The sequence below is a fragment of the Lolium rigidum genome, chromosome 1 (genome assembly GCF_022539505.1).
Source record: "Lolium rigidum isolate FL_2022 chromosome 1, APGP_CSIRO_Lrig_0.1, whole genome shotgun sequence".
NCBI lineage: Eukaryota > Viridiplantae > Streptophyta > Magnoliopsida > Poales > Poaceae > Lolium > Lolium rigidum.
The window spans coordinates 6,670,218-6,696,843 of NC_061508.1; the positions used below are offsets into that span (position 1 = coordinate 6,670,218).

Consider the following 26,626-nt stretch of genomic DNA (forward strand, 5'->3'; position numbering starts at 1 on the left):
TCCGTTACAGAGATCCACAACTTGAAGCAGCAACAACACTAGAAGCTCAGCTTCTCCATAAACGACGCCTCCAAGAAGGAAACAGTGCACAAACGCTGTCGTTGCCCGATCATAGATCTTAGGTTTTTACCCTAAAGAAAGTCATCTCTCTCAAAACAATGCCTTCAACAAGAACATTGCCAGGCACAACCAATTAAGGCCAGACCTTAGATTTTCACCCTAAAAGATAAGACTCTGAACTTCTCATGTGCAGTCGCCCCCACATACCAGTCGTTGTTACAAGTCACGAACCGCCAAGCCAATTCCACCTCAGCACCAAGATCCGACCATCATTGCTATTCCATCGATCTCGGCTTGATGACCTTCTCCGCTAGCACCATGGAAAGAAAACGAGCTCCATGATATTAACAACCAGCAGAGCTTTGAAGCGCCCCTCTGAAACCAAACGGCCAGATAAAAAACATGGGTGCGCACGACCAAAACCACCCAATCCAGCAATCTTCAGGCATTATTCGCACAATGAATTTCGCCGGCAGGGCCTTCCGGAACACGACAATCCACCCAGACTGATTGGAACAAGCATCCGACATATCTTCAAACTTGGTCCGTGAGATACATCTAAATATTAATAAATCTTAGACAGTCTCCGTGAAACGGAGAAAGTATAAAAGTTGTACTAACTTAGTACTTACTAGGTTATTATGGATAAGAGTAGTAGTTCTTTTATATTAAAAATATAAATATAAATGAGATAATATCACTATTGTAGTTTCCATAAGTTGTCATGTTGTCATAGAGACTGGGCTACTTGACATCAGCTTGGTAAGAATTATTTGTCATTTATGCCAAACAAAAATCTGAGAAGAAGAACGAGGGCAAAGTGATGAAGACAATGGAAGAACACTTGTGGTGACACGATACATTGTGTGACCGGGGTTAGGAGACGTGAGCCCCGCCACGATGACTCTGCGTGTCCTTCGCGGACAAGTCATCGAACGGAGCACTGATTTCGGGAAGACATGGATAGTCAAAATCGCCAATTCAGTAACTCTTATTTATTTGTGCGTTTCCATTTTTCTCCTTCTGGTAGGTATATATTGCTAGTTTCCTTAGATCAAACAATAATATAGGGAGTAAGTCAGTAAGTGAGATCAGGTTAGTATGAGCTGTCGCGTTGTTGTAGACACTGAGTCTACTTTACACCAGCTTGATATTAATTAGCTGTCATTAACTCCCCCAAAACAATCGAGCACTTGGTGGTTGTCTCTCTCAGTCTTACCTCATAAACTAAAACGGTAAAGAAAAAACGTAACTTGATGTCCCCTTGTCAAATTGTTGCTGCATCCTGATCGGTGCACAATCCATTACAATATGTGAAATGCCCTTTCTCTTCCATGCTTACCTTGCCTACACGGTGTCTGTGATAAACAAATCAAGGCGGCTTAGCAGCCGGATCTCCACTCACAGTACATCACCTTCATATTAGTATAACCCCTTACGGCATCATATCATCGACCTCACACGAATCCATATATATCATCTATAAATGGATGTGCTGCCTCATCATAACCTTCATTCCACCACCCCACTCACCTTTTTCCTCCTGCAGCCCACTCAAGCTAGCTAGCAGCTGCTGCCATTGGTCAGAGCTCAAGCTCAAGAAGCTAGTGCGACAATGGAGCCCATCCCTCTTCTCACGCCATACAAGATGGGCCAGCTCGACCTCTCCCACAGGTAAAGATCCAATTTCAGTCCACTTCCCCGCCACATGTGTAACAACTCAAATTTTACTAAAATGAAATGCAGAGTCGTGCTGGCCCCACTCACCCGCCAGCGCTCCTACGGCAACGTCCCGCAGCCACACGCCGCCGTGTACTACGCGCAGCGGGCAACCGCCGGCGGCCTCCTGATCACTGAGGCCACGGGCGTCTCCGACACGGCACAGGGGTACCGCGACACCCCGGGTATCTGGACGCCGGAGCACGTCGAGGCGTGGAAGCCCATCGTCGCCGCCGTCCATGCTAAGGGCGCCGTGATCTTCTGCCAGATTTGGCACTGCGGCCGCGTGTCAAGCTGCGAGCTCCAGCCCGGCGGGATGGCGCCCGTGTCCAGCACGGACAAGGGGGTGGGCCCACAGATGAGCTTCGATGGGAGGCTCGAGGAGTTCTCGCCGCCGAGGAGGCTCACGGTGGAGGAGATTCCCGTGATCGTCGATGACTTCAGGAAGGCCGCCAGGAACGCCATCGACGCCGGTACGTACCACACACGCCGGTACGCTGATGACTTCAGGAAGGCTCCAAGATGCATAGTTTTCCGAAAGAAATGTTCAGTCAAACATCAGTTCTTGAACAACTTTTTTTTTAACAATCAATACCACATATATTCATAATAATAAATAGTACATGGTAGAGATACACGAGCTGTCTTCAGCGATTACAAAATAAAGTCTGTGTACAAAATTAACAACTTAATTATAACAAATTAACAACTCTGTGTACAAAATACAATAACGGTCAAAGCATGGCCTCAAAGACCATACCCACATTTAAAAGGTTATGTATTCTCGAACATGATAGAGCAAATTCATTTGCTTTGCTGGGTGTGGCAGGTTTTGATGGCGTGGAGATTCACGGTGCCAACGGGTACATCATCGAGCAGTTCCTCAAGGACGGCGTCAATGACCGCACCGATGAGTACGGCGGCAGCCTCGAGAACCGGTGTCGCTTTGCGCTCGAGGTGGTTGACGCCATAGCCAAGGAGATTGGCGGCCACCGTGTCGGCATCCGCTTCTCCCCCTTCACCGATTACATGGAGTCGCACGACTCGGACCCTCACTCCGTCGCGCTCTACATCTCCACCAAGCTCAACGACCACGACATCCTCTACATCCACATGATCGAGCCAAGGTTGGCCATGGTGGAGGGACGGCGGGTGGTGCCGAAGCGGTTGCTGCCGTATAGGGAGGCGTTCAAGGGGACTTTCATCGCCAATGGTGGGTTTGAATATGCGGAAGGGAACAAGGTGGTCACTGAGGGGTATGCTGACCTGGTGGCATTCGGGCGGCTGTTCCTGGCAAACCCAGACCTGCCAAAGAGGTTTGAGGTCGGGGCAGAGCTGAACAACTACGACAGGATGACCTTCTACATCTCGGACCCTATTGTCGGCTACACGGACTACCCATTCCTCGAATAATCATTGGGTGTAGCTTTTTTCTTTGACACGATCAGTTGTATTGTGTGTCAATATAATGAAGTATGTGTGAGTGTTTTATATTCTCCAACAATAAACAAAAGTATTATTGCCGTTTCAAATGATTAAATCAGTGAAATCATGTTGAGGGTCCTGCTAGAGTTGAAAGAAATATATTGGGAGTGGTTTAGGAGCTCACCTGGACTTGTTCTTACTGGTAGCTTGTAGCTGCATTTCATTTTTGGGAGGATGTCTAGTTATTTTCTCTAGCTAATTAACCAAAGCAAGGGTTGTCGGGTATATTTTTTTTAGATAAAAGGCACAAGTGCCCAACATTAAATTAACAAAGCCACCAATGGCGACAACCGATACACAGTGCTGAACCCAGCTTATAGATCGAGACCACACACCCACACGAATTACCAAAGAAGCTACAACCGGAAGCGCGACCAACGGGCTCAGCCAAAACGCCTACAAGGACTCGGAGCAGAGCTGGAAGCTACAGTGTCGGGCCGGAGCTCACTCAAGAGCGAGCCATTTTCACGCGTGCCGTCGACAGCGCCCCTCCGTCGCAGAAACTCCACCGGAAGCCGACCACCACCGGGGACCAACCCGTATTGCTCACAGACCGAGAAGTAGCACCAAGGAAGCTCGACAAGGGAAGGGCACAGAGCAAGCCTTGCCGATGATCGCGGAAGAATCACCTTCGTCACAACCATCGGAGAGCCTCGTGTTGTGGGCTCCAAGACGGTGTCTTCAAGAAGAGAACAACACCGGAGTGCTGCCACCGCCCGATCCGAGGATCTAGGGTTTTCACCTAGAGCCCGTAGATGGACAGAGAGAAGCCCCAGCGACGTCTTCAGGAAGGTCACAGCGTCCGCGGACGTCGCCGTCATGGCCTAAGAGGGCAAGGGTTTCCCCTCGGCAAAATCCCTCCACCATCTACATATTGGGCCACCCAAAAGGTCTACCCACCACCGCAACACGCTGCTCGCCGGCGCCACGCCGCCCTCACGGCCGTGGACACTGGCCAGCACCCGAGCCTCTGGCACGCCTGCCAACCAGCAAGCTCCCACCTTCCAGGGCCGCCGCCCCGGCGTCCAAGCACACACACCTCAGATCGACGAAGGAGGCACCACACCGTAGCGATGTTCCCGAGACGAGATGCGGCGAGAGGGAGTTCCATCAGCCAGATCGGCTGCCGGCAGCCACTGGCTGCCAGCGCCCTTGGATCTGGGGGCAGATCGGAGCTCGGAAGGCCCAGGGGCCCCTGCCCCGGCCCGAGCCCACCCTCCACGCCTCCACAAAGTCGTCGCTGGCGCCCCGCACAGCGCCACCCCTGTCCATCATCCACCGGAGGGGCGTCCGCGCGCGTCACCGGCCACCGGGGAAGCGCCCGACAGCACCACCCCCACGACGAGTACGCCTGGATCTCGAAGCCGCCACGCCGCCGCACGACCAGCACCACGCCCCCGCCAACCACCGCAGCCCGCGCCACCACAACCGAGCGAGAGGGAGGAGAGTCCCCGCCGCCGCCGATGCCCCTGAGGCTTCGCCCCGGTGCGCCCACTGGTGGAGGCGAGGGAGGGGAAAGGGCGAGGGGAGGCCTGGCGGCGCGCGCGATCTAGGGTTTCTCCCTGCCGTTCACAGGAGAGGGCAGGGACGAACGTTTTTCCGATCTCCTCTAGTATATCACTCCTCGTCCAAAGGGGCACGCATTATTCATATCGTTCTACTGCACGAATATGCTAGAGGCATTGTTCGGTTTGACAGATTTTGGAGGGGATTGGCATGCTTTGATGGGGATTAAATTCCACCTGCCTCCACCATATCCAAACATATTAATCCCTTGCGCATAATCCCTTCAAAATTGGAGCCGTTTGATTAATCCCTGCTGGCAAGTATGAGTGTATGACTCCGTGTTCTTGACTTTGCGTGCTTTCTCTCTCTGGCCGTGTGCGCTGTGGAAAATCTTTCACGAGTCTGATGGGGCTATATTTTTCCAGACCAAACTAGTGCAAGGTGAACCGGATGGGCTGGATCAAAATCCCGCCAGGGGACAAACGAAGACCTCAAATTAGATGGTCTGGAAAGTTTACCTCGTCGGGCTGGACAACCAGGATCGGGCTGCAATCCAAGGCAATCCAGAGCAATCCCTGCCTACGAGGACTTAAACAAACGAGGCCAAAGTCAAAAATCTCCCCAATCCCTTCCAAGTGCATTGACTGAACAATGCCTTGGATTGCAGCCCAGCCCGGGTTGTCCAAGTGCATTGACTGAACAATGCCTTAGGTTTTTCTCATCTGATTGTGGAAAAGTCTGGAATGAAGTTTCACACTCCAACAAATCACATTATGAACAACATTTGTTTTTCTTCTCTTTATTGATCAAGTTTGTCAGCGCCCAGCATGTATTAGTACGAGCTTTGCAGCGCTCATCAATGGCCTGTTTATTGCTCAATCAGGAGGGCGTCAATGTTGTGCTTGCCCTCTGGCCCTTTCCTGTACCAGGTTGAGACGTAGTCACCATAGATCACGTCCCGATACTTTTGTGGATGGTCCTTGCTCACAAGCTGGGGACCGGTACATAATTTCTGAGATTTAGGTGGATCATAGAATGTCGCTACCGACAAGCGGGCATGCTTGGCATTCACAACAGCTCGATGCACAACGCTCTTGTATTTTCCGTTAGTCATGATCTGACAAAGGGTACTAAAAATGAGGAACATGTGCAGGAGGAAATTTCAGATTTTGAATGAATTCCTTGTTCACATACCTAGTGAATATAGTGATAAGATAACAAAATGTGTATATAAAAGAAGTGTGGCCATCCAGGGGTATATATGATGCCCCCCAACGGGGGCTTCACAGCGATTAGCGCTTCTGGGCCATTGGATCTTGTCAGCAGGAATCTCGTCCGCTCATTCGGGCCAGCAACACGTCACAACGGTATAAAAGGAGACATCAGACCGACGGAAACCCTAGCCGCCGGCCCGCCAATCCCCGAGCGGGCTCGTCCTCCCCAATCCCCTCACTTGCGCCTCCTTCTCCAATCGCTCGCGTCCGCGTCCCACTCGAGCTCGCGCTTGACCCGCTCGCCTCCCTCCTTGAGCTTTGCCTTCCCCTTCCGCGGAAATAGCATCGCGAGTGGAGGCGCCGGCGCGGCGCCGCCGGTGGTTTCGCGGCTCCGGGGCAGCACGAGAGCGAAACCAGCCAACCGACCCCCTCGTCCCCATGGCGGCCGCGACGGCGACGGCGGCGGAGGAGGAGGCGCGGGCTGCCGCGGCCGGAGGAGCAGCCGGAGTACGGCGGCGGCGGCGCTCGGGAGTACCTCTCCCTCGCCCGCGAGCTCCGCGCGCGCCGCCCCGCCCCCGTCCTCCGCCTCGGCCTCGCCCTCCTCAACGACGCGTCCACCCGCTCCCCGCCTCTCCGCCGAACGTAACGCCCCTCCTCCTCTCTCACCCCTCCCTTCTCGCACGCGCCGCCGCCGCGATCGGTTTGCTCGGTAGATCTCGTGGCCCGTCCGCCTAGGTTAGATCTCTCTCCCGCGCGGCTCCGATCCGCCCCGCGGTATGTCCAGGTGCCGGTTGCCGGCTCCGTGCTTCGGTCCCATCCGCTTCGGACCGTGGCTGCGTGGGATCCGCCGCTGAATCGGAGCCTTCTGGTTTTCGTGCTTTTTTTTGTTTGTCTGTCGCCTGCAAGCAGCTGCGGTTTTGTCGATCGCGGAGATGTCGCCGAAGCATGTCATAATTTGCCCCCCAACGGGGGCTTCACAGCGATTAGCGCTTCTGGGCCATTGGATCTTGTCAGCAGGAATCTCGTCCGCTCATTCGGGCCAGCAACACGTCACAACGGTATAAAAGGAGACATCAGACCGACGGAAACCCTAGCCGCCGGCCCGCCAATCCCCGAGCGGGCTCGTCCTCCCCAATCCCCTCACTTGCGCCTCCTTCTCCAATCGCTCGCGTCCGCGTCCCACTCGAGCTCTGCCTTGACCTGCTGCCTCCCTCCTTGAGCTTTGCCTTCCCCTTCCGCGGAAATAGCATCGCAGGTGGAGGCGCTGGCGCGGCGCCGCCGGTGGTTTCGCGGCTCCGGGGCAGCACAGAAGCGAAACCAGCCAACCGACCCCCTCGTCCCCATGGCGGCCGCGACGGCGACGGCGGCGGAGGAGGAGGCGCGGCTGCTGCGGCTGGAGGAGCAGCCGGAGTACGGCGGCGGCGGCGCCTGGGAGTACCTCTCCCTCGCCCGCAGGCTCCGCGCGCGCCGCCCCGCCCCCGTCCTCCGCCTCGGCCTCGCCCTCCTCAACGACGCGTCCACCCGCTCCCGCCTCTCCGCTGAACGTAACGCCCCTCCTCCTCTCTCACCCCTCCCCTTCTCGCACGCGCTGCCGCCGCGATCGGTTTGCTCGGTAGATCTCGTGGCCCGTCCGCCTAGGTTAGATCTCTCTCCCGCGCGGCTCCGATCTGCCCCGCGGTATGTCCAGGTGCCGGTTGCTGGCCTGTGCTTCGGTCCCATCCGCTTCAGACCGTGGCTCTGTGGGATCTGCCGCTGAATCGGAGCCTTCTGGTTTTCGTGCTTTTTTTTGTTTGTCTGTCGCCTGCAAGCAGCTGCGGTTTTGTCGATCGCGGAGATGTCGCCGAAGCATGTCATAATTTGCAACGCTATTGCAATTAAGTTGGTACTTTTTAAATTTGAAATCAGGCCTTATGGAACGGAATATATATAGTTGGCTGAGTATGAAGTAAACAAATCATATGACACTATACTTATTTCGATACAAGTGCACTCCGAAGTTCTAGGATAGGGTTGCATATCCCAAATTCAACACACAACCCAAAAAAAGTGGCTTTCTCTCCAGCTCCGGTCAAGGTTCCGTTGCAGTATTGCACATGTATAGATTCCTGATGGATGGATCATTCCCAATATGTCAAAAATATTCCATGTATTATGGAATGAGTTTACTTACAGCACCTTCTACTACCACCTGGGATGCTGGCAGCGTTTGCGCCTGTTGATCTCTCGCCGCGCTCCTTGTTGTGTTACTGAACATGAGATCAGTTTCTTTCGGTGCAGAGTGGACGCACTACGAGCAGGTGGCGGTGGCAGCCATGGACTGCCAGCGTCTTGACGTAGCAAAGGTGAGGTGTTCTCTGATCACACACTCACGTGTGTCCTTTGATGGTGGCTTCCTGTTCTGTTCGTACTCTCTGATTGCCTGCAATTTGATTTTGTCCGCTGGAAATTTTATTTTATTTTTGGGTTTGGCTATCATTATCTCTTGATGAAACTACCTCTTTTCATGATTAGTTGTTTGTTCTTCCCGTTCTCTTGGGGAAACGCGGGATGGTGCCCCGCTGGTGGCCGGTGAATGCAGTCCTAGCATAGAAATATATGATTTTATTGTCACTACCATTAGTTTGCTCACATGTATTTAGCCTTTAGCTAGATAAGTACAGTTATTTGAATATCTTTTCTTTCTTTTCTTGAATACCAGTTTACCTCTTCTGCAGATTAATTACTGGTTATCCTTCATTGATGTTTTTTTAGCCAATGGAAATAGAGAAATTTACTTCTATTGCCCTGATATGTTTCGACGCAACCGCTTTATTACCAAGTGTATTGTGGATTGCGGGGATGACCTTTGGATATGGTTATGGGCGGGGATGGCCTTTGGACATGGTTATGGCATTCTAATAATTACAACAAGAGCAATACCATTGCCTTTTATATGGATTTCTAACGATTACACCAGCCATGAGCATGAGGTTTCCAGAATACACGTGAGTCTCTCTCTCTCTCACTCCCATCTCTCCTGCTCATGTTTTATCCCGTTAGTACATCAAAGCACTTGGTTAGTACCTTTGCTTTTTTTAATAATTATTCTTATCTTCCTGCAAAGATGGCTGGAGAAATGGCCCAAGAAATGGCTAGAGAAATGGCTTCTTATATCTAAACTGCAAGCACCTAAAGCTTATTTAATCTTTGCCTTCAATATATGCAAATGGTCCTGGTTTCGTTCTGTGGTGATTAGTTGTGTTGTGATGGCACTAGCTGTGTTTGTTGTGCTGATCAAAACCAAGTCCTTAAACACCTAGAACATGTGGGAACGTACTATCCTAGGTAATTTGTTGAAGCATATGGTCTCTTCTTAGCTAGTGTATTTGAACTGGTATACTACACGGCACGGACGATTGATTCTTAAATCCTTGCCTCCCTAGCATTAACTTTTATCTATGCCGAGGACCATTGTGAAGAATAAGTTTGACTTTTATCTATATATAGGGCCATCATGTCACCCTCCTCGCCAAACACCACCAAGGCAACAAGGTACATCTCCACATTTGCTCTCCTCCTTTATTGCTCTTCACAATGGCAACAAGGTACATCTCTATATATGGATGTTTGTTCTGCGCTTAGTGATGATACTGATGTACCTTCAATGGAGAAAATAATATTACTTCGCATGTGCTTATTGAAGATTATCATGGTGCAAAAATGAATATTTATATGTGATACTATCTCCTGTATTATGCTCTTCTATTTGTGTTCGTATGAAAGCATAACTCAGAATTTTCTAGGTTGATTAAGTTCTTATTTGCATACATTAAAATTATAGTGCATTCTCAAGGCAGCGAATGATTAACAGCACCATGTTGCATACGTATTAATTGGTCCATGGTGTTTCCTTTTTTTAAATGTAGGGCTCAATATGTTTAGCTTTGCATTTGATAAATCTTATTGGTAAGGTTTGATTATTTACCCTTCTCTTTGCAGGTAAACATGAGAACCATCCACCCAAGCGATTATTGCAGTCTACTATTACTATTAATTTCAAGGGAAGAAGCATATGACCAAGGTATCCGCATTACTATTTATTTCATGGGAAGAAACATATGACCTAGGTATCTGCATTACTATTGATTTCATGGAAAGAAGCACGTGCTCTTCTTCACCACTATTGATGGTTAGTTTGCTATCTCAGCAAACAGCCAATAATTCCTAATAATATTTCTGATTGCATTTACGGAAATCGGATTGCACTATGCAATACACGTGCCACTTCTCAAAATGTTAGCTACAAGCTTACTGCCTGATTAGTAATTCAAAAGTTTGTTATGTAGTTTTAGATACAACATATAGTTGTTCCTGCAAAGTATCATCCCAGGAACAGTCCTAAGCATCTTGTGCTATTCGTAGTTTTTTTTAAAAATCCATACAGCTTGCATCTGAACACAAGGTCAAAAATTCAGTCAATTAATGTGCTTTACATACTCTGCGTTTACCAAAATTCCCCTTCATTATGAAGTTCCACATAAGCCACAGGACACACTTTTCTTGCTTGATAGTTGGGGATGGCAAAGTTGGATATTTTGGTATACAGAAGTAATGTTGTAAGTTTGTATTTGTTCTATGTTAATGTATTTTGGTTCTTTATTTAGGAACATCAGCAAGTTGAATGATGAATGGTTTTCTGATGAAGGAAAAGTACTACTGGCTTACTTATGAATGAAATTGATTTTCATAACTCTAGCAAGGAGCGAGCTTACTGCTGGAGCACAGCCATGGCTTGGTCCTTCCTCTATGGCTCTGCGTTTGTGGCATGGCTCAACGTTCACTCCTCCCCTAAAGCAGCAGGTAAGCAATGGAGGCATGGCTCAACGTTCACTCCTCCCCTAAAGCAGCAGGTAAGCAATGGTTATCTGTTATTTTTTGCAGCTTTGTTTTTAGCTTTCATTATCTTTTATTGAACAGTTACATGTATCAAGATAGCCTCTAATTTTATAGCAAGACATGTCAGCCTATGGAGTTGACTAAGGATGTCACACCTAAGCATCTTTTTCCTGTCCTTTTCATTCATTCACATGTTATAACATCTCACTCAATGCAGTTTTGACATGTGTTACTATTTTATCTGCTAATTCTTTTACGTAAACTCACTGGTTCACTCAGGTGTTATGGCTAAATATACTTGTTGTATGTTGTATTGAATGAATCTGATAAAACTCTATATATATCATGTAAGGTTATTGAATACTAATCTTACAAAACAAGGTTATTTTGAGAGATGCTGCTATTTAATGCAAACAACAAAGCTAACAAGGCGGTAACCCATAAATTATGTGCTTAGAACAAGATAAACGTAGCCTAGAGCGTGGAGGGCTTTATGCATTGTGTAGGAACTATAAAGGGAAGTGAACGGTTTGTATTTCAATTTTTTACACTGAATAGTGATTGGTACCCTAGGTTAAGTTTATGGGGGCTGGAGCTGTATGTATGGATAAGAGGTACTGCTTATTAAAATTTAGAAGGATCTGAGCCTGGGAAAATTGTGCTGATTATTAGGCAGGCATGTGAATTTCTTGAACTTGACTTCAGTCCTACTGGCCAGCCATATATAACTGTTTGGTTTGTATTTTTTTTTCACCATTTCTATGACATACATATGCTACTTCTTTCCTCCAGTTGCTTCTTTAACTCTTTGGTGTTCTTTAGTTAACTGATATTCTCCCTCAAAAAAATAGTAATATTGATGTTCTGTCCATGTTGGTTTATCTACACCTCTACACCATTCTTTATATATGTATTATTCATAAAATGGACAATGGGAAAACCTAGAATTGAAGGATTCCTCTATTGATAGTTCTGATGAATGTCTTAGTTTGTTTAACAAGAAGTTAGACTATAATCTGAAAGGATCACGTACTGTTTTCCATCCTAGAAAGTGTAATCCGGTAAATTTTGAATTATGGAAAATGCTTATGTTTTGCCTGTGAACTTTGGCATAATTTTAAATATATAACGAGCATAATTTTTTTTTGATCAGCTATGGTTCATACTGAATAATGAAATAGGGTAGGTTTTTCTTTGTCTTGAAATTCTTTATGATATCGATGTTGTTTCTTGGGCCGTGATCTGAAATAGGATCTGGTTTACCTCTCCATTTTGGCATTTTGTTGAGATATGGCTTTTTGCAAAGTTAATTTCTATAAAGGAGCTCATATTTATATTTGTATGTTAAGGGTATCATGTGTATATTATATTGGATTGTATTATGTATAATCATTGATTTTATATCACATTTTCATCAGAATACAAGAGGAGGGGAATGAACCCCTCTGGACACTGCCATTTCATATACTACGCACTACATTCTAAAAGGTGGACAATTTGATTCATTCATCAAATGAACACTAATTGGAAAATCAGAATAGTTTCTGTTGCCTTTTATATTCTTTCAGGTTTATGGGATTTGACTGTCATAACTTTGCGCAGGTTTGCAATTACTGATTGCACGCTACCTTCCATCACTCTGTTTGCAAACTGCAGAGAAGTTTGAGGTTGGTTTCTTTGCAATTTTATTCTCTGTTAGCATGGTCATGCATGCCCATTTCCACCTTTTAATGTGTATTTCAGTGTTATCTATGTAATCCAATGAGTACCGTGAGAGTTGATGCATATGTGTTGCTTATAATTATTTAGTGATATAAACTGCCATGCGAGGGATTGGCATCGACATACATAATCTGAAAAATTATTGTCAGGTTTTTTTTGAGCGTTAGTTTTTTACTTTACAAGAAAATTCTTGATAATATAAGTCTGAAAAAGCACATGTAAAGAAGGTGCATAACTTCAAGATGTACTAGAAGCTAGATCAGTGACAGTTTTTCAGCTGGAATCCATTATTTTTCATGCCGGTAGATGGAATGTTCAGTTTTGAAAAACTTAATGGACGAGAGAGATTGTGGTAAGTTGAGATACCTCTCGGCAAGTCCCTTCACTCTTATATACACGGGTGGTTATCTAGGTGGTCAACCGTAGATTTAGCATGGCTCGTAACGCCAGTTCATGTTCGTACCCATAATCCCTTCCTTCTACTGTCGTTGTGCCACAATTATCTTCTTTATGGAGGTAAATATCACAGAGAGATTTACACTTTTTACTTTGTTATAATTTTAGGTACCACTACAATATTTCTGATGATGGATTAGAGCAACATATACTTATATGTTCAGTCCCTCCTTGAATATTTGACTTTACGAACGGCTGCAGCATCTGGTTTGGCTTCTGAAGTATACTACGTGTGATTACTTCACAAGATGAGCAATTAGATCAGGGACTCTACTTTCCAGATTATACCTTTTCTCTGTGTCTAAATGTGTGTTTTCCCTTTGAGAATGTTCAATTCCCAAACGAAAAGTATGTTTTATAAATATTGAGGAATCAAGGATGAATTTACTATGGTGGATTAGTTGTGTTTCCAGAGCTGAATTTACTATGTGAACTTGATGATACCCTACACGTTGCAGTGGGACATTAATTGGGAGTTGTTGTGTATACATAATTATAGTATCTCCATATTTTAATTATTAATACACACAGCCAACATGAGAGAAGAACATAGGTTGACGATATTATTTTCACAATAATTTAACATATTATAACTTAACTGTATTGTGGATGCACTGGAGCAGCAGACTTAGAAATTTCATGCAATGAGAACCTTGCAGCATAAATGCGCGTGGATAGGAATTAGTGTCACCTTGAACCATTTTGAGCGGAAGAATAACCAATGTATACAAAATGAGATGGTTCCTGAGTTGGAAAACCTGTAAACATTTACTAAATCTTATTCAACAGTCTGCAAGCCTGCATAGAACAATATTAAACATGAAGACAGTAAGAACCGGCCATGCCGGATTCTCTCATCGATGCTAGAATTGTCGTTATCACCTGCATAATCAAGTAGTGGTATTTTAAGTTTTAACTTCAGATAAAACTCAGTACTTGGATAAAACATTTGGTCAGCAGTATTTAATTAGAATCTTACATTTGTCAAGCTGTAGGTTTGAAGAGATACTATTCAAGTGCTTAACCTTGGAGAAGATTGTTTGCCCATGTAAGTTTGCAAACTGAACATCAGTTTCTTGCAGTATAGACATACGATGAAATGATAGCATCTATGTTCAAACCAAAAACACATTGGTGCCCTTATTTGTCTTCAACCTTGAACATCCCAGGGGGCAGAATTCAGGAGTACTGTATTCTCAATGCAATAGGACACAAATGAATCAAGGTGTAGTTAGGCTTCACATTCAAGTGCCAAACAGTAATACCTTGAGGCATCTCTGTAATTTGCAATATATCAGCAAACTAAAGGAATAAAAACTAACCCTTAAAAATAAGGAAGTACATATTTTTATAATGAGGTATAGTATCACATACCTAAAGGTATGGATGTTTCCATGTCTGGCTATATGTTCATCCAACAGTAAGCATGCCCCCAGTTTCAATCAAATATTTTTTTTAGCAAGCACGCCCTCTAGGGAAACAGCACCACGGTAATCCTGAATTGTAGATAGAATGCAAGTCTGTTCATAAGAGTCGCTTCATATTTCCGTAGATTTAAGTAAGTACTCCGTATATGATTATTTGTGAAATGGTAGAACCCTACAGTAGAAGAACAACAAATAGCAGTCATTCAATTGTATCAGTCTCATGTATTAGATCAACCCCATGGTATTCAGAGTCGAATGATACTGTCAAGCGAATGGCATACTTGAAATTGAACAAGAATATCCCCCGTTTCTACAAAACAATCATATGAAGTAATATAAAGTTACCAATAAATTCATATACTAAACTAACATGAGCTTGAAAGAGAGATCCAGGGTTGTAGTTGGACATATCACACAAATCTATTGTGGAGGGATATGGCCTAATCTGCAGGTTGGCGTAACCGTTGGCCGGATGGATGGTTGCGGTACCTGCACTTGCCATCGCAGATTTGATCCAGACACTGCTGGTGTTATCTCACGTGGTCTGTATGGGAACAGAGTCTGAACGACTAATTGCTGCACATGATTCGGATAATAAAGATAACAATATAACATTAGCCATATTTTGAGTTATTTTGCTTAAAAAATTTATGTGTTGAATAACAGTGCCACGTTTGTTGTTTTGCAGGGTGTATTAAATCACTACATATGTCTGGCTTGATTCCAGCACAAGAAAAGCACATTGTTGACGGAGTTGATGGCATCTGAAAAGCTATTTCCAGATCAACAAGTAATGCTACTACAATTCAGAAGGTGCTGGGAGAACCAAAAGGCATAACTTTGCAAATATTGAACCTTTGCCTTTTCTTTCTTTTTCATTTTAATATATAGTCGAGTAAAAAGATATGTGTTTCCTATTCCTTTTTTGTTCATTTTTCTTAGCACAAACTCAATCTGAGTTTGGTGTTTTATCTGGACTTATCATGAACCAAATAACTTACATAATTGAACCTTAGCTATTAGATGCAGTAGATATGATTTTAGTAGTGCCCCCCTCTTTTTCCGTACTGTCTGGAAAAAACAGTTATGTTCAGATGTGTGCCAGATCAGATTCATTCCAAAAGAGGAAACAAAGAACCTTTTGCTACCCACATTATCCTGGTTGATTGTTTCTCATCATTGACGACTCTCATGGCTGTGTTGGAATGAGAGTACTGCATATTACATATACGCAAGCTGTTGATTTTAGTCTTATGTGCCTGTATTATCATGAACAGGCCACGAGCGAGCCTAGGAGTCTTGTGTATTGGGTCCCTGCATTCTTGGTCGGTAGGCAGCATCTTGTGACACTGCTTGTGGATAAACACTCACAAGCATAATTGTAGAATAGCGTCTGTCCAAAGGTTTACCTTTTATTTTCTTCTTTTTACCATAGAAATGGAATTCTTTTCATCTCCTGCTCCCTTCTCAAAATTTTCATGATTGTGCAAACTGAGATTGGTGTGCTTTATCGTGCTGCATTTGTTTTGTAATACCTAAAAACCGTTGTCATCTTCCCACCAAATTTTTATTATCGTTATACAAAGTGCAAATTGGTGTAAATTTTACAGGGTCGTGCGCCAAGGCGCACATCTAAATCTAGTATGATGTGATTTGCGCTTATTCAACAAAATAGTGGACACGAAGCATCGGAAATGAACAGTAAAGAAACTCGAACTGTTTAGGGCATCTAACCAGAAGAAGGAAACTTTCATGATTGTGAATCATTAGATTATGTGGTGACAAGCCAGACAATTGAGGTGATTGGTGTACTGGAGTTAACTGACAAATCGTTTCTGATAGTTTACTAAGTTTTGACTAATGGAATACCAAGCAGCACATTGTAAGTTCGTAACTAGTTGGTTTTATTCCTACCAGTATTATTACAACTGCAGATTTTCATCAGATTCATACAAGCTGGTTTAGATCTGTTAATGCAATTGTAACATAAACGAGAATACTGAATTGAGTCGTCCAGAATAGAACAAGAAACTATCAAGGAATTGTAAATATATGTTAGTCGGATTTTAGAAGGCATATATAACTTAAGTAACGAACACATGAAGGATGTAAAGGTATATTACCTCTGTCTGGTCAGACAAAATAACAAGGATTGCATCAGGCAAAGGAGGCACAGGTATCCACATCCCATCCTTCAATACCTCGAGCCCACCCACGTCATCTTGTATTAGGAGTGTTATTACACCAAAGTCAGAATGAGATTGCAATCCGAGAGCAAGATCTGGTTGTGGACAAGGGGAATAGTAGCTAATGGTGATGTTCTGATAAGCTTCTCCCACCGCCTCTTTTAGATAAGGGGGTGGCAAGTTTAGACTCTCGGATATTATGCACAGCAATCTTTCGGCCAAGGCTTTCATGTTGTTGCTATATTCAACAACAGTGTCCCTGTAGACATTGCAGATATATCAGGTTATTTGTTCTAGCAAAGATAGCTCATGTGGTAGGACTGATAGAAATAAGTTGTACAACTAGCAATAACTAGCAAGACATGCTTGGACCTGAACATGGATCTACAGCATGCAAATGCAGGATCAGTATGTCATGTGTTGTCAATTTTTACTAATCCCTGAATCTGAATGTATATTTCTTAGAGTGCTCATAAACTGGTCAAAGGAACTCATCCAGTGAAGAGTCGATACTGAAGATGGGGAAATATTTGGGTGTCGGGCCAAGCACCTGTATCCGGGGACGAAGTCGGGCCACCGGGCGGGGTCCCGGCGGGACTCGGGGAGGGTGTGGTGGTCGAAGTAGTCGCGCCAGTCGAGCACGGAGTCGTCGTTGGCGAGCATCCGGCTGCCATACCCCTCGGTGGCGGCGCCCCTGGCCGGGTCGCATTCGAACCGGAGCTTCTCGGCCATGGGCGCGCGGAAGAAGGCAAGCCCCGCGCCCCGTATCGCGTCGAGCAGACCCGGGGGGACGCCGTGGTTGACGACGTGGAAGGCACCCCAGTCGGCGCACGCGCGGCGGACGGCGTCGGTCGTTGTGACGGCAGCGGAGAGGTCCACGACGGGGACGGAGAAGGAGAGGGACGGGCGGAGGTGCGAGGGGTCAGCGCGGAGGTCCGGCGGCTGGATGTACTGAGTCGGGAGGTGGGGCACGCCGGCGTCGGCGAGCGCCTGGACGCGAGGCGCCGCGGCGGTATCCATCCAAGGAGGCGAGCTGAGCCGAGCGACTAGGCGGGGGCGTGGTGGTGACTGCTACTGAAATAGATAATCACAAACTTAGAGCATCTCCACGGCCGCTCCCCTAAATGTTACTAAGACATCGGCAGGAGCGTCGACTCTGGTGTATGAGGATGCCGGCATAACATCCTCTTTTGAAGGTGCTTCTTCCACACCGATACCGCTCATACGATAGCTCCGATAGATCATTTGAATTAAAAACTGAAAAAATGCATAGAAATTTGAATATGTTTCTAAATATAAAGTTTAGGCCAACACTCGGCCACCAAATTCAAATAAGTTTTTAAATATGAAGTTTGGGTCAATATACAGCCACCGAATCGTCATTATAGTTTGGCTGCAAAAAACAACTTTGGCTTGCAGGCCAAATGATCAGATGAAGGGGGTCAAGGGCGGCTCAACCTCGACGACATCCTCATCGTCGGTGAGCCCCGGCGGCCTCCATCGCTGCAACCGGATCCACGGTCGTCGGGTGACATAGGTATGCCTAAGTGGTCACATGAATACCCCTGGTTCATAATTGGCATAGAAGGCCCATGGATTCGAAGACTTGAAGGCCTAGAAGGTTGAAGATATTCGGATTAGGAAGATAGAGTTATTATAGGAAACTTGTATCAATATAGGGAAAAGGCCCAGCGCGGCCTGATAATATATACTTGTACGACACGGAAAACCCTCAGCTTCACCTCCTATATAAAGGGAAATCTGAGGTAAAAATTAAATAAAGATCGAATCATTGTGAATCCCTAGCCACCGTAATATTTCGAGTTGGACGTCTTTGTCCGTCTCGCAACCTTCGAGTTCTACTTGCCCTCTTTTTTTCTGAAACCCTAAGTCTACAATCTGTAGGCATTGACAAGTTAATCACTTGTCAATTGGCGACATCTGTGGGAATTGGAGGTAGCAAGGTCCTGATCTCGATGGCATCGTCATCATCATCATCGGTAGCAAGCAACGCGATGGATGGAGGTAAATGATACGTCTCCGACGTATCGATAATTTCTTATGTTCCATGCCACATTATTGATGATATCTACATGTTTTATGCACACTTTATGTCATATTCGTGCATTTTCTGGAACTAACCTATTAACAAGATGCCGAAGTGCCAGCTTGTCGTTTTCTCGCTGTTTTTGGTTTCGAAATCCTAGTAACGAAGTATTCTCGGAATTGGACGAAATCAACGCCCGGGTTCCTATTTTGCCCGGAAGCATCCAGAACACACGAGAACCGCCGAGAGGGGGCACGAGCCCACCAAACCCTAGGCCGGCGCGGCCAAGGGGGGGCCCGCGCCCCCTATAGTGTCGGCGCCCCTTCGACCTTCTGACGCCGCCTCTTCGCCTATATAAAGCCCCTGGACCTAAAACATCGATACGAAAAAGCCACGGTACGAGAAACCTTCCAGAGCCGCCGCCATCGCGAAGCCAAGATCTGGGGGACAAGAGTCTCTGTTCCGGCACGCCGTCGGGACGGGGAAGTGCCCCCGGAAGGCTCCTCCATCGACACCACCGCCATCTCCATCAACGCTGCTGTCTCCCATAAGGAGGGAGTAGTTCTCCATCGAGGCTCGGGGCTGTACCGGTAGCTATGTGGTTCATCTCTCTCATATGTACTTCAATACAATAATCTCATGAGCTGCCTTACATGATTGAGATTTATATGATGATGCTTGTAATCTAGATGTCATTATGCTAGTCAAGTGGGTTTTATTTATGTGATCTCCGGAGACTCCTCGTCCCACGTGTGTAAAGGTGACAGTGTGTGCACCGTGTGGGTCTCTTAGGCTATATTTCACAGAATACTTATTCACTCGTTATGAATGGCATAGTGAAGTGCTTATTTATATCTCTTTATGATTGCAATGTGTTTTGTATCACAATTTATCTATGTGCTACTCTAGTGATGTTATTAAAGTAGTTTTATTCCTCCCACACGGTGTAACGGTGACAAGTGTGTGCATCCGTGTTAGTACTTGGCGTAGGCTATGATTATGATCTCTTGTAGATTATGAAGTTAACTATTGCTATGATGGTATTGATGTGATCTATTCCTCCTACATAGTGTGAAGGTGACAGTGTGCATGCTATGTTAGTACTTGGTTTAGTCGTGTTGATCTGTCGTGCACTCTAAGGTTATTTAAACATGAACATCGAATATTGTGGAGCTTGTTAACTCCGGCATTGAGGGTTCGTGTAATCCTACACAGTTAGTGGTGTTCATCATCCAACAAGAGAGTGTAGAGTCTAGCCTTTATCTATTTATTCTGTTATGTGATCAAAGTTGAGAGTGTCCACTAGTGAAAGTATGATCCCTAGGCCTTGTTCCTAAATACTGCTATCGCTGCTTGTTTACTGTTCTACTGCATCTGTATTGTCCGCAATATTACCACCATCAACTACACGCCAGCAAGCACTTTTCTGGTGCCGTTACTACTGCTTATATTTATTCATACCACCTGTATTTCACTATCTCTTCGCCGAACTAGTGTACCTATTAGGTGTGTTGGGGACACAAGAGACTTCTTGCTTTGTGGTTGCGGTGGTTGCATGAGAGGGATATCTTTGACCTCTTCCTCCCCGAGTTCGATAAACCTTGGGTGATCCACTTAAGGGAAACTTGCTGCTGTTCCGCAAACCTCTCGCTCTTGGAGGCCCAACACTGTCTACAAGAATAGAAGCACCCGTAGACATCAAGCACTTTTCCGGCGCCGTTGTCGGGGAGGAAAGGTAAAAGGCACTCTTACTCCGGTCTCGGGTAAAGTACTTTTCTCGTTGCCGTTGTGTGTGTGCTCGAAGCTATTTCCTTTAGATCCTGCAATTGCATCTTTTTGTTTCTTGTTTACACTAGTTTGGCATAATGGACAACAATGAGCTTCTTATTCTATTTCCTGATTTAAGACATGGATGGTTTGATGCGAAAATTATAAAACCTATGGAACCTTATTTGCATGCTGGTAGTAATATTAGTATGAACGCTTTGAACATCATTGTTGATAATGATATAGAAAGTTCTAAGCTTGGGGAAGCTGGTTTTCATGATCTTTTTAGTCCCCCAAGCATTGAGGAGAAAATTTACTTTGATGATACTTTGCCTCCTATTTATGATGATTATAATGATAGTAGTCTTTTAGTACCGCCTGTTATGGAGGATAAATTTGATTATGATTACAATATGCCTCCTATATTTGATGATAGCTACTTTGTTGAATTTGCTCCCACTACAACTAATAAAATTGATTATGCTTATGTGGAGAGTAATAATTTTATGCATGAGACTCATGATAAGAATGCTTTATGTGATAGTTATATTGTTGAGTTTTCTCATGATGCTACTGAAATTTATTATGAGAGAGGAAAATATGGTTGTAGAAGTTTTCATGTTACTAAAACACCTCTCTATATGCTGAAAATCTTGAAGCTGCACTTGTTTTATCTTTCTATGCTTGTTACATTATGCTTCTTGAATTTATTTATTTACAAGATTCCTATGCATAGGAAGCATGTTAGACTTAAATTTGTTTTGAATTTGCCTCTTGATGCTCTCTTTTGCTTCAAATACTATTTCTTGCGAGTGCATCATTAAAACTGCTGAGCCCATCTTAATGGCTATAAAGAAAGAACTTCTTGGGAGATAACCCATGTGTTTATTTTACTACAGTACTTTGTTTTATATTTGTGTCTTGGAAGTTGTTTACTACTGTAGCAACCTCTCCTTATCTTATTTTATTGCATTGTTGTGCCAAGTAAAGTCTTTGATGGTAAAGTGAATACTAGATTTGGATTACTGCGCAGAAACAGATTTCTTTGCTGTCACGAATTTCGACCTGCCTCTCTGTAGGTAGCTCAGAAAATTATGCCAATTTACGTGCGTGATCCTCAGATATGTACGCAACTTTCATTCAATTTGGGCATTTTCATTTGAGCATGTCTGGTGCCTCAATAAAATCCATCTTTACGGACTGTTCTGTTTTGACAGATTCTGCCTTTTATTTCGCATTGCCTCTTTTGCTATGTTGGATGAATTTCTTTGATCCATTAATGTCCAGTAGCTTTATGCAATGTCCAGAAGTGTTAAGAATGATTGTGTCACCTCTGAACATGTTAATTTTTATTGTGCACTAACCCTCTAATGAGTTGTTTCGAGTTTGGTGTGGAGGAAGTTTTCAAGGGTCAAGAGAGGAGGATGATATACTATGATCAAGAAGAGTGAAGAGTCTAAGCTTGGGGATGCCCCGGTGGTTCATCCCTGCATATTTCAAGAAGACTCAAGCATCTAAGCTTGGGGATGCCCAAGGCATCCCCTTCTTCATCGACAACATTATCAGGTTCCTCCCCTGAAACTATATTTTTATTCCGTCACATCTTATTTACTTTACTTGGAGCGTCTGTGTGCTTTTGTTTTTGTTTTTGTTTGAATAAATGCTTGTGTGGGAGAGAGACACGCTCCGCAGGTTCATATGAACACATGTGTTCTTAGCTTTTAATTCATGGCGAAGGTTGAAACTGCTTCGTTAATTGTTATATGGTTGGAAACGGGAAATGCTACATGTAGTAATTGGTAGAATGTCTTGAATAATTTGATACTTGGCAATTGTTGTGCTCATGTTTAAGCTCTTGCATCATATACTTTGCACCCATTAATGAAGAAATACAAAGAGCTTGCTAAAATTTGGTTTGCATATTTGGTCTCTCTAAAGTCTAGATAATTTCTAGTATTGAGTTTTGAACAACAAGGAAGACGGTGTAGAGTCTTATAATGTTTACAATATGTCTTTTATGTGAGTTTTGCTGCACCGTTCATCCTTGTGTTTGTTTCAAATAAACCTTGCTAGCCTAAACCTTGTATCGAGAGGGAATACTTCTCATGCATCCAAAATCCTTGAGCCAACCACTATGCCATTTGTGTCCACCATACCTACCTACTACATGGTATTTCTCCGCCATTCCAAAGTAAATTGCTTGAGTGCTACCTTTAAAATTCCATCATTCGCCTTTACAATATATAGCTCATGGGACAAATAGCTTAAAAACTATTGTGGTATTGAATATGTACTTATGCACTTTATCTCTTATTAAGTTGCTTGTTGTGCGATAACCATGTTTCTGGGGACGCCATCAACTATTCTTTGTTGAATATCATGTGAGTTGATATGCATGTCCGTCTTGTCTGAAGTAAGAGAGATCTACCACCTTAATGATTGGAGCATGCATATTGTTAGAGAAGAACATTGGGCCGCTAACTAAAGCCATGATTCATGGTGGAAGTTTCAGTTTTGGACACATATCCTCAAACTCATATGAGAATAATAATTGTTGCCACATGCTTATGCATTAAAGAGGAGTCCATTATCTGTTGTCCATGTTGTCCCGGTATGGATGTCTAAGTTGAGAATAATCAAAAGCGAGAAATCCAAAATGCGAGCTTTCTCCTTAGACCTTTGTACAGGCGGCATGGAGGTACCCCTTTGTGACACTTGGTTAAAACATGTGTATTGCAATGATCCGGTAGTCCAAGCTAATTAGAACAAGGTGCGGGCACTATTAGTATACTATGCATGAGGCTTGCAACTTGTAAGATATAATGTACATAACTCATATGCTTTATTACTACCGTTGACAAAATTGTTTCATGTTTTCAAAATAAAAACTCTAGCACAAATATAGCAATCGATGCTTTCCTCTTTGAAGGACCATTCTTTTTACTTTTATGTTGAGTCAGTTCACCTATTTCTCTCCACCTCAAGAAGCAAACACTTGTGTGAACTGTGCATTGATTCCTACATACTTGCATATTGCACTTGTTATATTACTCTATGTTGACAATTATCCATGAGATATACATGTTACAAGTTGAAAGCAACCGCTGAAACTTAATCTTCCTTTGTGTTGCTTCAATACCTTTACTTTGATTTATTGCTTTATGAGTTAACTCTTACGCAAGACTTATTGATGCTTGTCTTGAAGTGCTATTCATGAAAAGTCTTTTCTTTATGATTCACTTGTTTACCCATGTCATTACCATTGTTTTGATCGCTGCATTCATTACATATGTTTACAATATGATCAAGTTTATGATGGCATGTCACTCCAGAAATTATCTTTGTTTATCGTTTACCTGCTCGGGACGAGCAGAAACTAAGCTTGGGGATGCTGATACGTCTCCGACGTATCGATAATTTCTTATGTTCCATGCCACATTATTGATGATATCTACATGTTTTATGCACACTTTATGTCATATTCGTGCATTTTCCGGAACTAACCTATTAACAAGATGCCGAAGTGCCGTTGTCGTTTTCGCTGTTTTTGGTTTCAGAAATCCTAGTAACGAAATATTCTCGGAATTGGACGAAATCAACGCCCAGGTTCCTATTTTGCCCGGAAGCATCCGGAACACACGAGAACCGCCGAGAGGGGGCACAGGCCCACCAAACCCTAGGCCGGCGCGGCCAAGGGGGCCGCGCCCCCTATAGTGTCGGCGCCCCTTCGACCTTCTCGACGCCGCCTCTTCGCCTATATAAAGCCCCCGGACCTAAAACCTCGATACGAAAAAGCCACGGTACGAGAAACCTTCCGGAGCCGCCGCCATCGCGAAGCCAAGATCCGGGGGACAGAGTCTCCGTTCCGGCACGCCGTCGGGACGGGAAGTGCCCCCGGAAGGCTCCTCCATCGACACCACCGCCATCTCCATCAACGCTGCTCGTCTCCCATAAGGAGGGAGTAGTTCTCCATCGAGGCTCGGGGCTGTACCGGTAGCTATGTGGTTCATCTCTCTCATATGTACTTCAATACAATAATCTCATGAGCTGCCTTACATGATTGAGATTTATATGATGATGCTTGTAATCTAGATGTCATTATGCTAGTCAAGTGGGTTTTATTTATGTGATCTCCGGAGACTCCTCGTCCCACGTGTGTAAAGGTGACAGTGTGTGCACCGTGTGGGTCTCTTAGGCTATATTTCACAGAATACTTATTCACTGTTATGAATGGCATAGTGAAGTGCTTATTTATATCTCTTTATGATTGCAATGTATTTTGTATCACAATTTATCTATGTGCTACTCTAGTGATGTTATTAAAGTAGTTTTATTCCTCCAGCACGGTGTAATGGTGACGAGTGTGTGCATCCGTGTTAGTACTTGGCGTAGGCTATGATTATGATCTCTTGTAGATTATGAAGTTAACTATTGCTATGATGGTATTGATGTGATCTATTCCTCCTACATAGTGTGAAGGTGACAGTGTGCATGCTATGTTAGTACTTGGTTTAGTCGTGTTGATCCGTCGTGCACTCTAAGGTTATTTAAACATGAACATCGAATATTGTGGAGCTTGTTAACTCCGGCATTGAGGGTTCGTGTAATCCTACACGTTAGTGGTGTTCATCATCCAACAAGAGAGTGTAGAGTCTAGCATTTATCTATTTATTCTGTTATGTGATCAAAGTTGAGAGTGTCCACTAGTGAAAGTATGATCCCTAGGCCTTGTTCCTAAATATCGCTATCGCTGCTTGTTTACTCGTTCTATCGCATCCGTATTGTCCGCAATATTACCACCATCAACTACCCGCCAGCAAGCACTTTTCCGGTGCCGTTACTCACCGCTTATATTTATTCATACCACCTGTATTTCACTATCTCTTCGCCGAACTAGTGTACCTATTAGGTGTGTTGGGGACACAAGAGACTTCTTGCTTTGTGGTTGCGGGGTTGCATGAGAGGGATATCTTTGACCTCTTCCTCCCCGAGTTCGATAAACCTTGGGTGATCCACTTAAGGGAAACTTGCTCGCTGTTCTACAAACCTCTGCTCTTGGAGGCCCAACACTGTCTACAAGAATAGAAGCACCCGTAGACATCAAGCACTTTTCACGGCGCCGTTGCCGGGAGGAAAGGTAAAAGGCACTCTTACTCCGTTCTCAGGTAAAGTACTTTTCTGTTGCCGTTGTGTGTGTGCTCGAAGCTATTTCCTTTAGATCCTGCAATTGCATCTTTTTGTTTCTTGTTTACACTAGTTTGGCATAATGGACAACAATGAGCTTCTTATTCTATTTCCTGATTTAAGACATGGATGGTTTGATGCGAAAATTATAAAACCTATGGAACCTTATTTGCATGTTGGTAGTAATATTAGTATGAACGCTTTGAACACCATTGTTGATAATGATATAGAAAGTTCTAAGCTTGGGGAAGCTGGTTTTCATGATCTTTTTAGTCCCCCAAGCATTGAGGAGAAAATTTACTTTGATGATACTTTGCCTCCTATTTATGATGATTATAATGATAGTAGTCTTTTAGTACCACTTTGTTATGGAGGATAAATTTGATTATGATTACAATATGCCTCCTATATTTGATGATAGCTACTTTGTTGAATTTGCTCCCACTACAACTAATAAAATTGATTATGCTTATGTGGAGAGTAATAATTTTATGCATGAGACTCATGATAAGAATGCTTTATGTGATAGTTATATTGTTGAGTTTGCTCATGATGCTACTGAAATTTATTATGAGAGAGGAAAATATGGTTGTAGAAGTTTTCATGTTACTAAAACACCTCTCTATATGCTGAAAATCTTGAAGCTGCACTTGTTTTATCTTTCTATGCTTGTTACATTATGCTTCTTGAATTTATTTATTTACAAGATTCCTATGCATAGGAAGCATGTTAGACTTAAATTTGTTTTGAATTTGCCTCTTGATGCTCTCTTTTGCTTCAAATACTATTTCTTGCGAGTGCATCATTAAAGCTGCTTGAGCCCATCTTAATGGCTATAAAGAAAGAACTTCTTGGGAGATAACCCATGTGTTTATTTTACTACAGTACTTTGTTTTATATTTGTGTCTTGGAAGTTGTTTACTACTGTAGCAACCTCTCCTTATCTTATTTTATTGCATTGTTGTGCCAAGTAAAGTC

The 26,626-nt window shown here is 44.2% G+C and overlaps 2 protein-coding genes across 2 annotated transcripts; one reads left to right on the top strand and one right to left on the bottom strand.

The window, feature by feature from the left end:
• The first annotated feature begins 1,638 nt into the window (after window positions 1–1,638).
• LOC124666638 (putative 12-oxophytodienoate reductase 5) lies at window positions 1,639–3,257 on the top strand. Its single transcript, XM_047203979.1, has 3 exons — window positions 1,639–1,734; window positions 1,807–2,252; window positions 2,609–3,257. The coding sequence occupies exons 1-3, from the start codon at window positions 1,676–1,678 to the stop codon at window positions 3,190–3,192; spliced, it is 1,089 nt and encodes a 362-aa protein (XP_047059935.1). The 5' UTR covers window positions 1,639–1,675; the 3' UTR covers window positions 3,193–3,257.
• Window positions 3,258–5,547: 2,290 nt separating this feature from the next.
• On the bottom strand, window positions 5,548–17,670 carry LOC124684857 (jasmonate-induced oxygenase 4-like). The gene is made up of 3 exons (XM_047219109.1): window positions 17,201–17,670; window positions 16,588–16,909; window positions 5,548–5,887 (listed from the first exon to the last, which is right to left on the bottom strand). The coding sequence occupies exons 1-3, from the start codon at window positions 17,668–17,670 to the stop codon at window positions 5,639–5,641; spliced, it is 1,041 nt and encodes a 346-aa protein (XP_047075065.1). The 3' UTR covers window positions 5,548–5,638.
• Window positions 17,671–26,626: the final 8,956 nt, after the last annotated feature.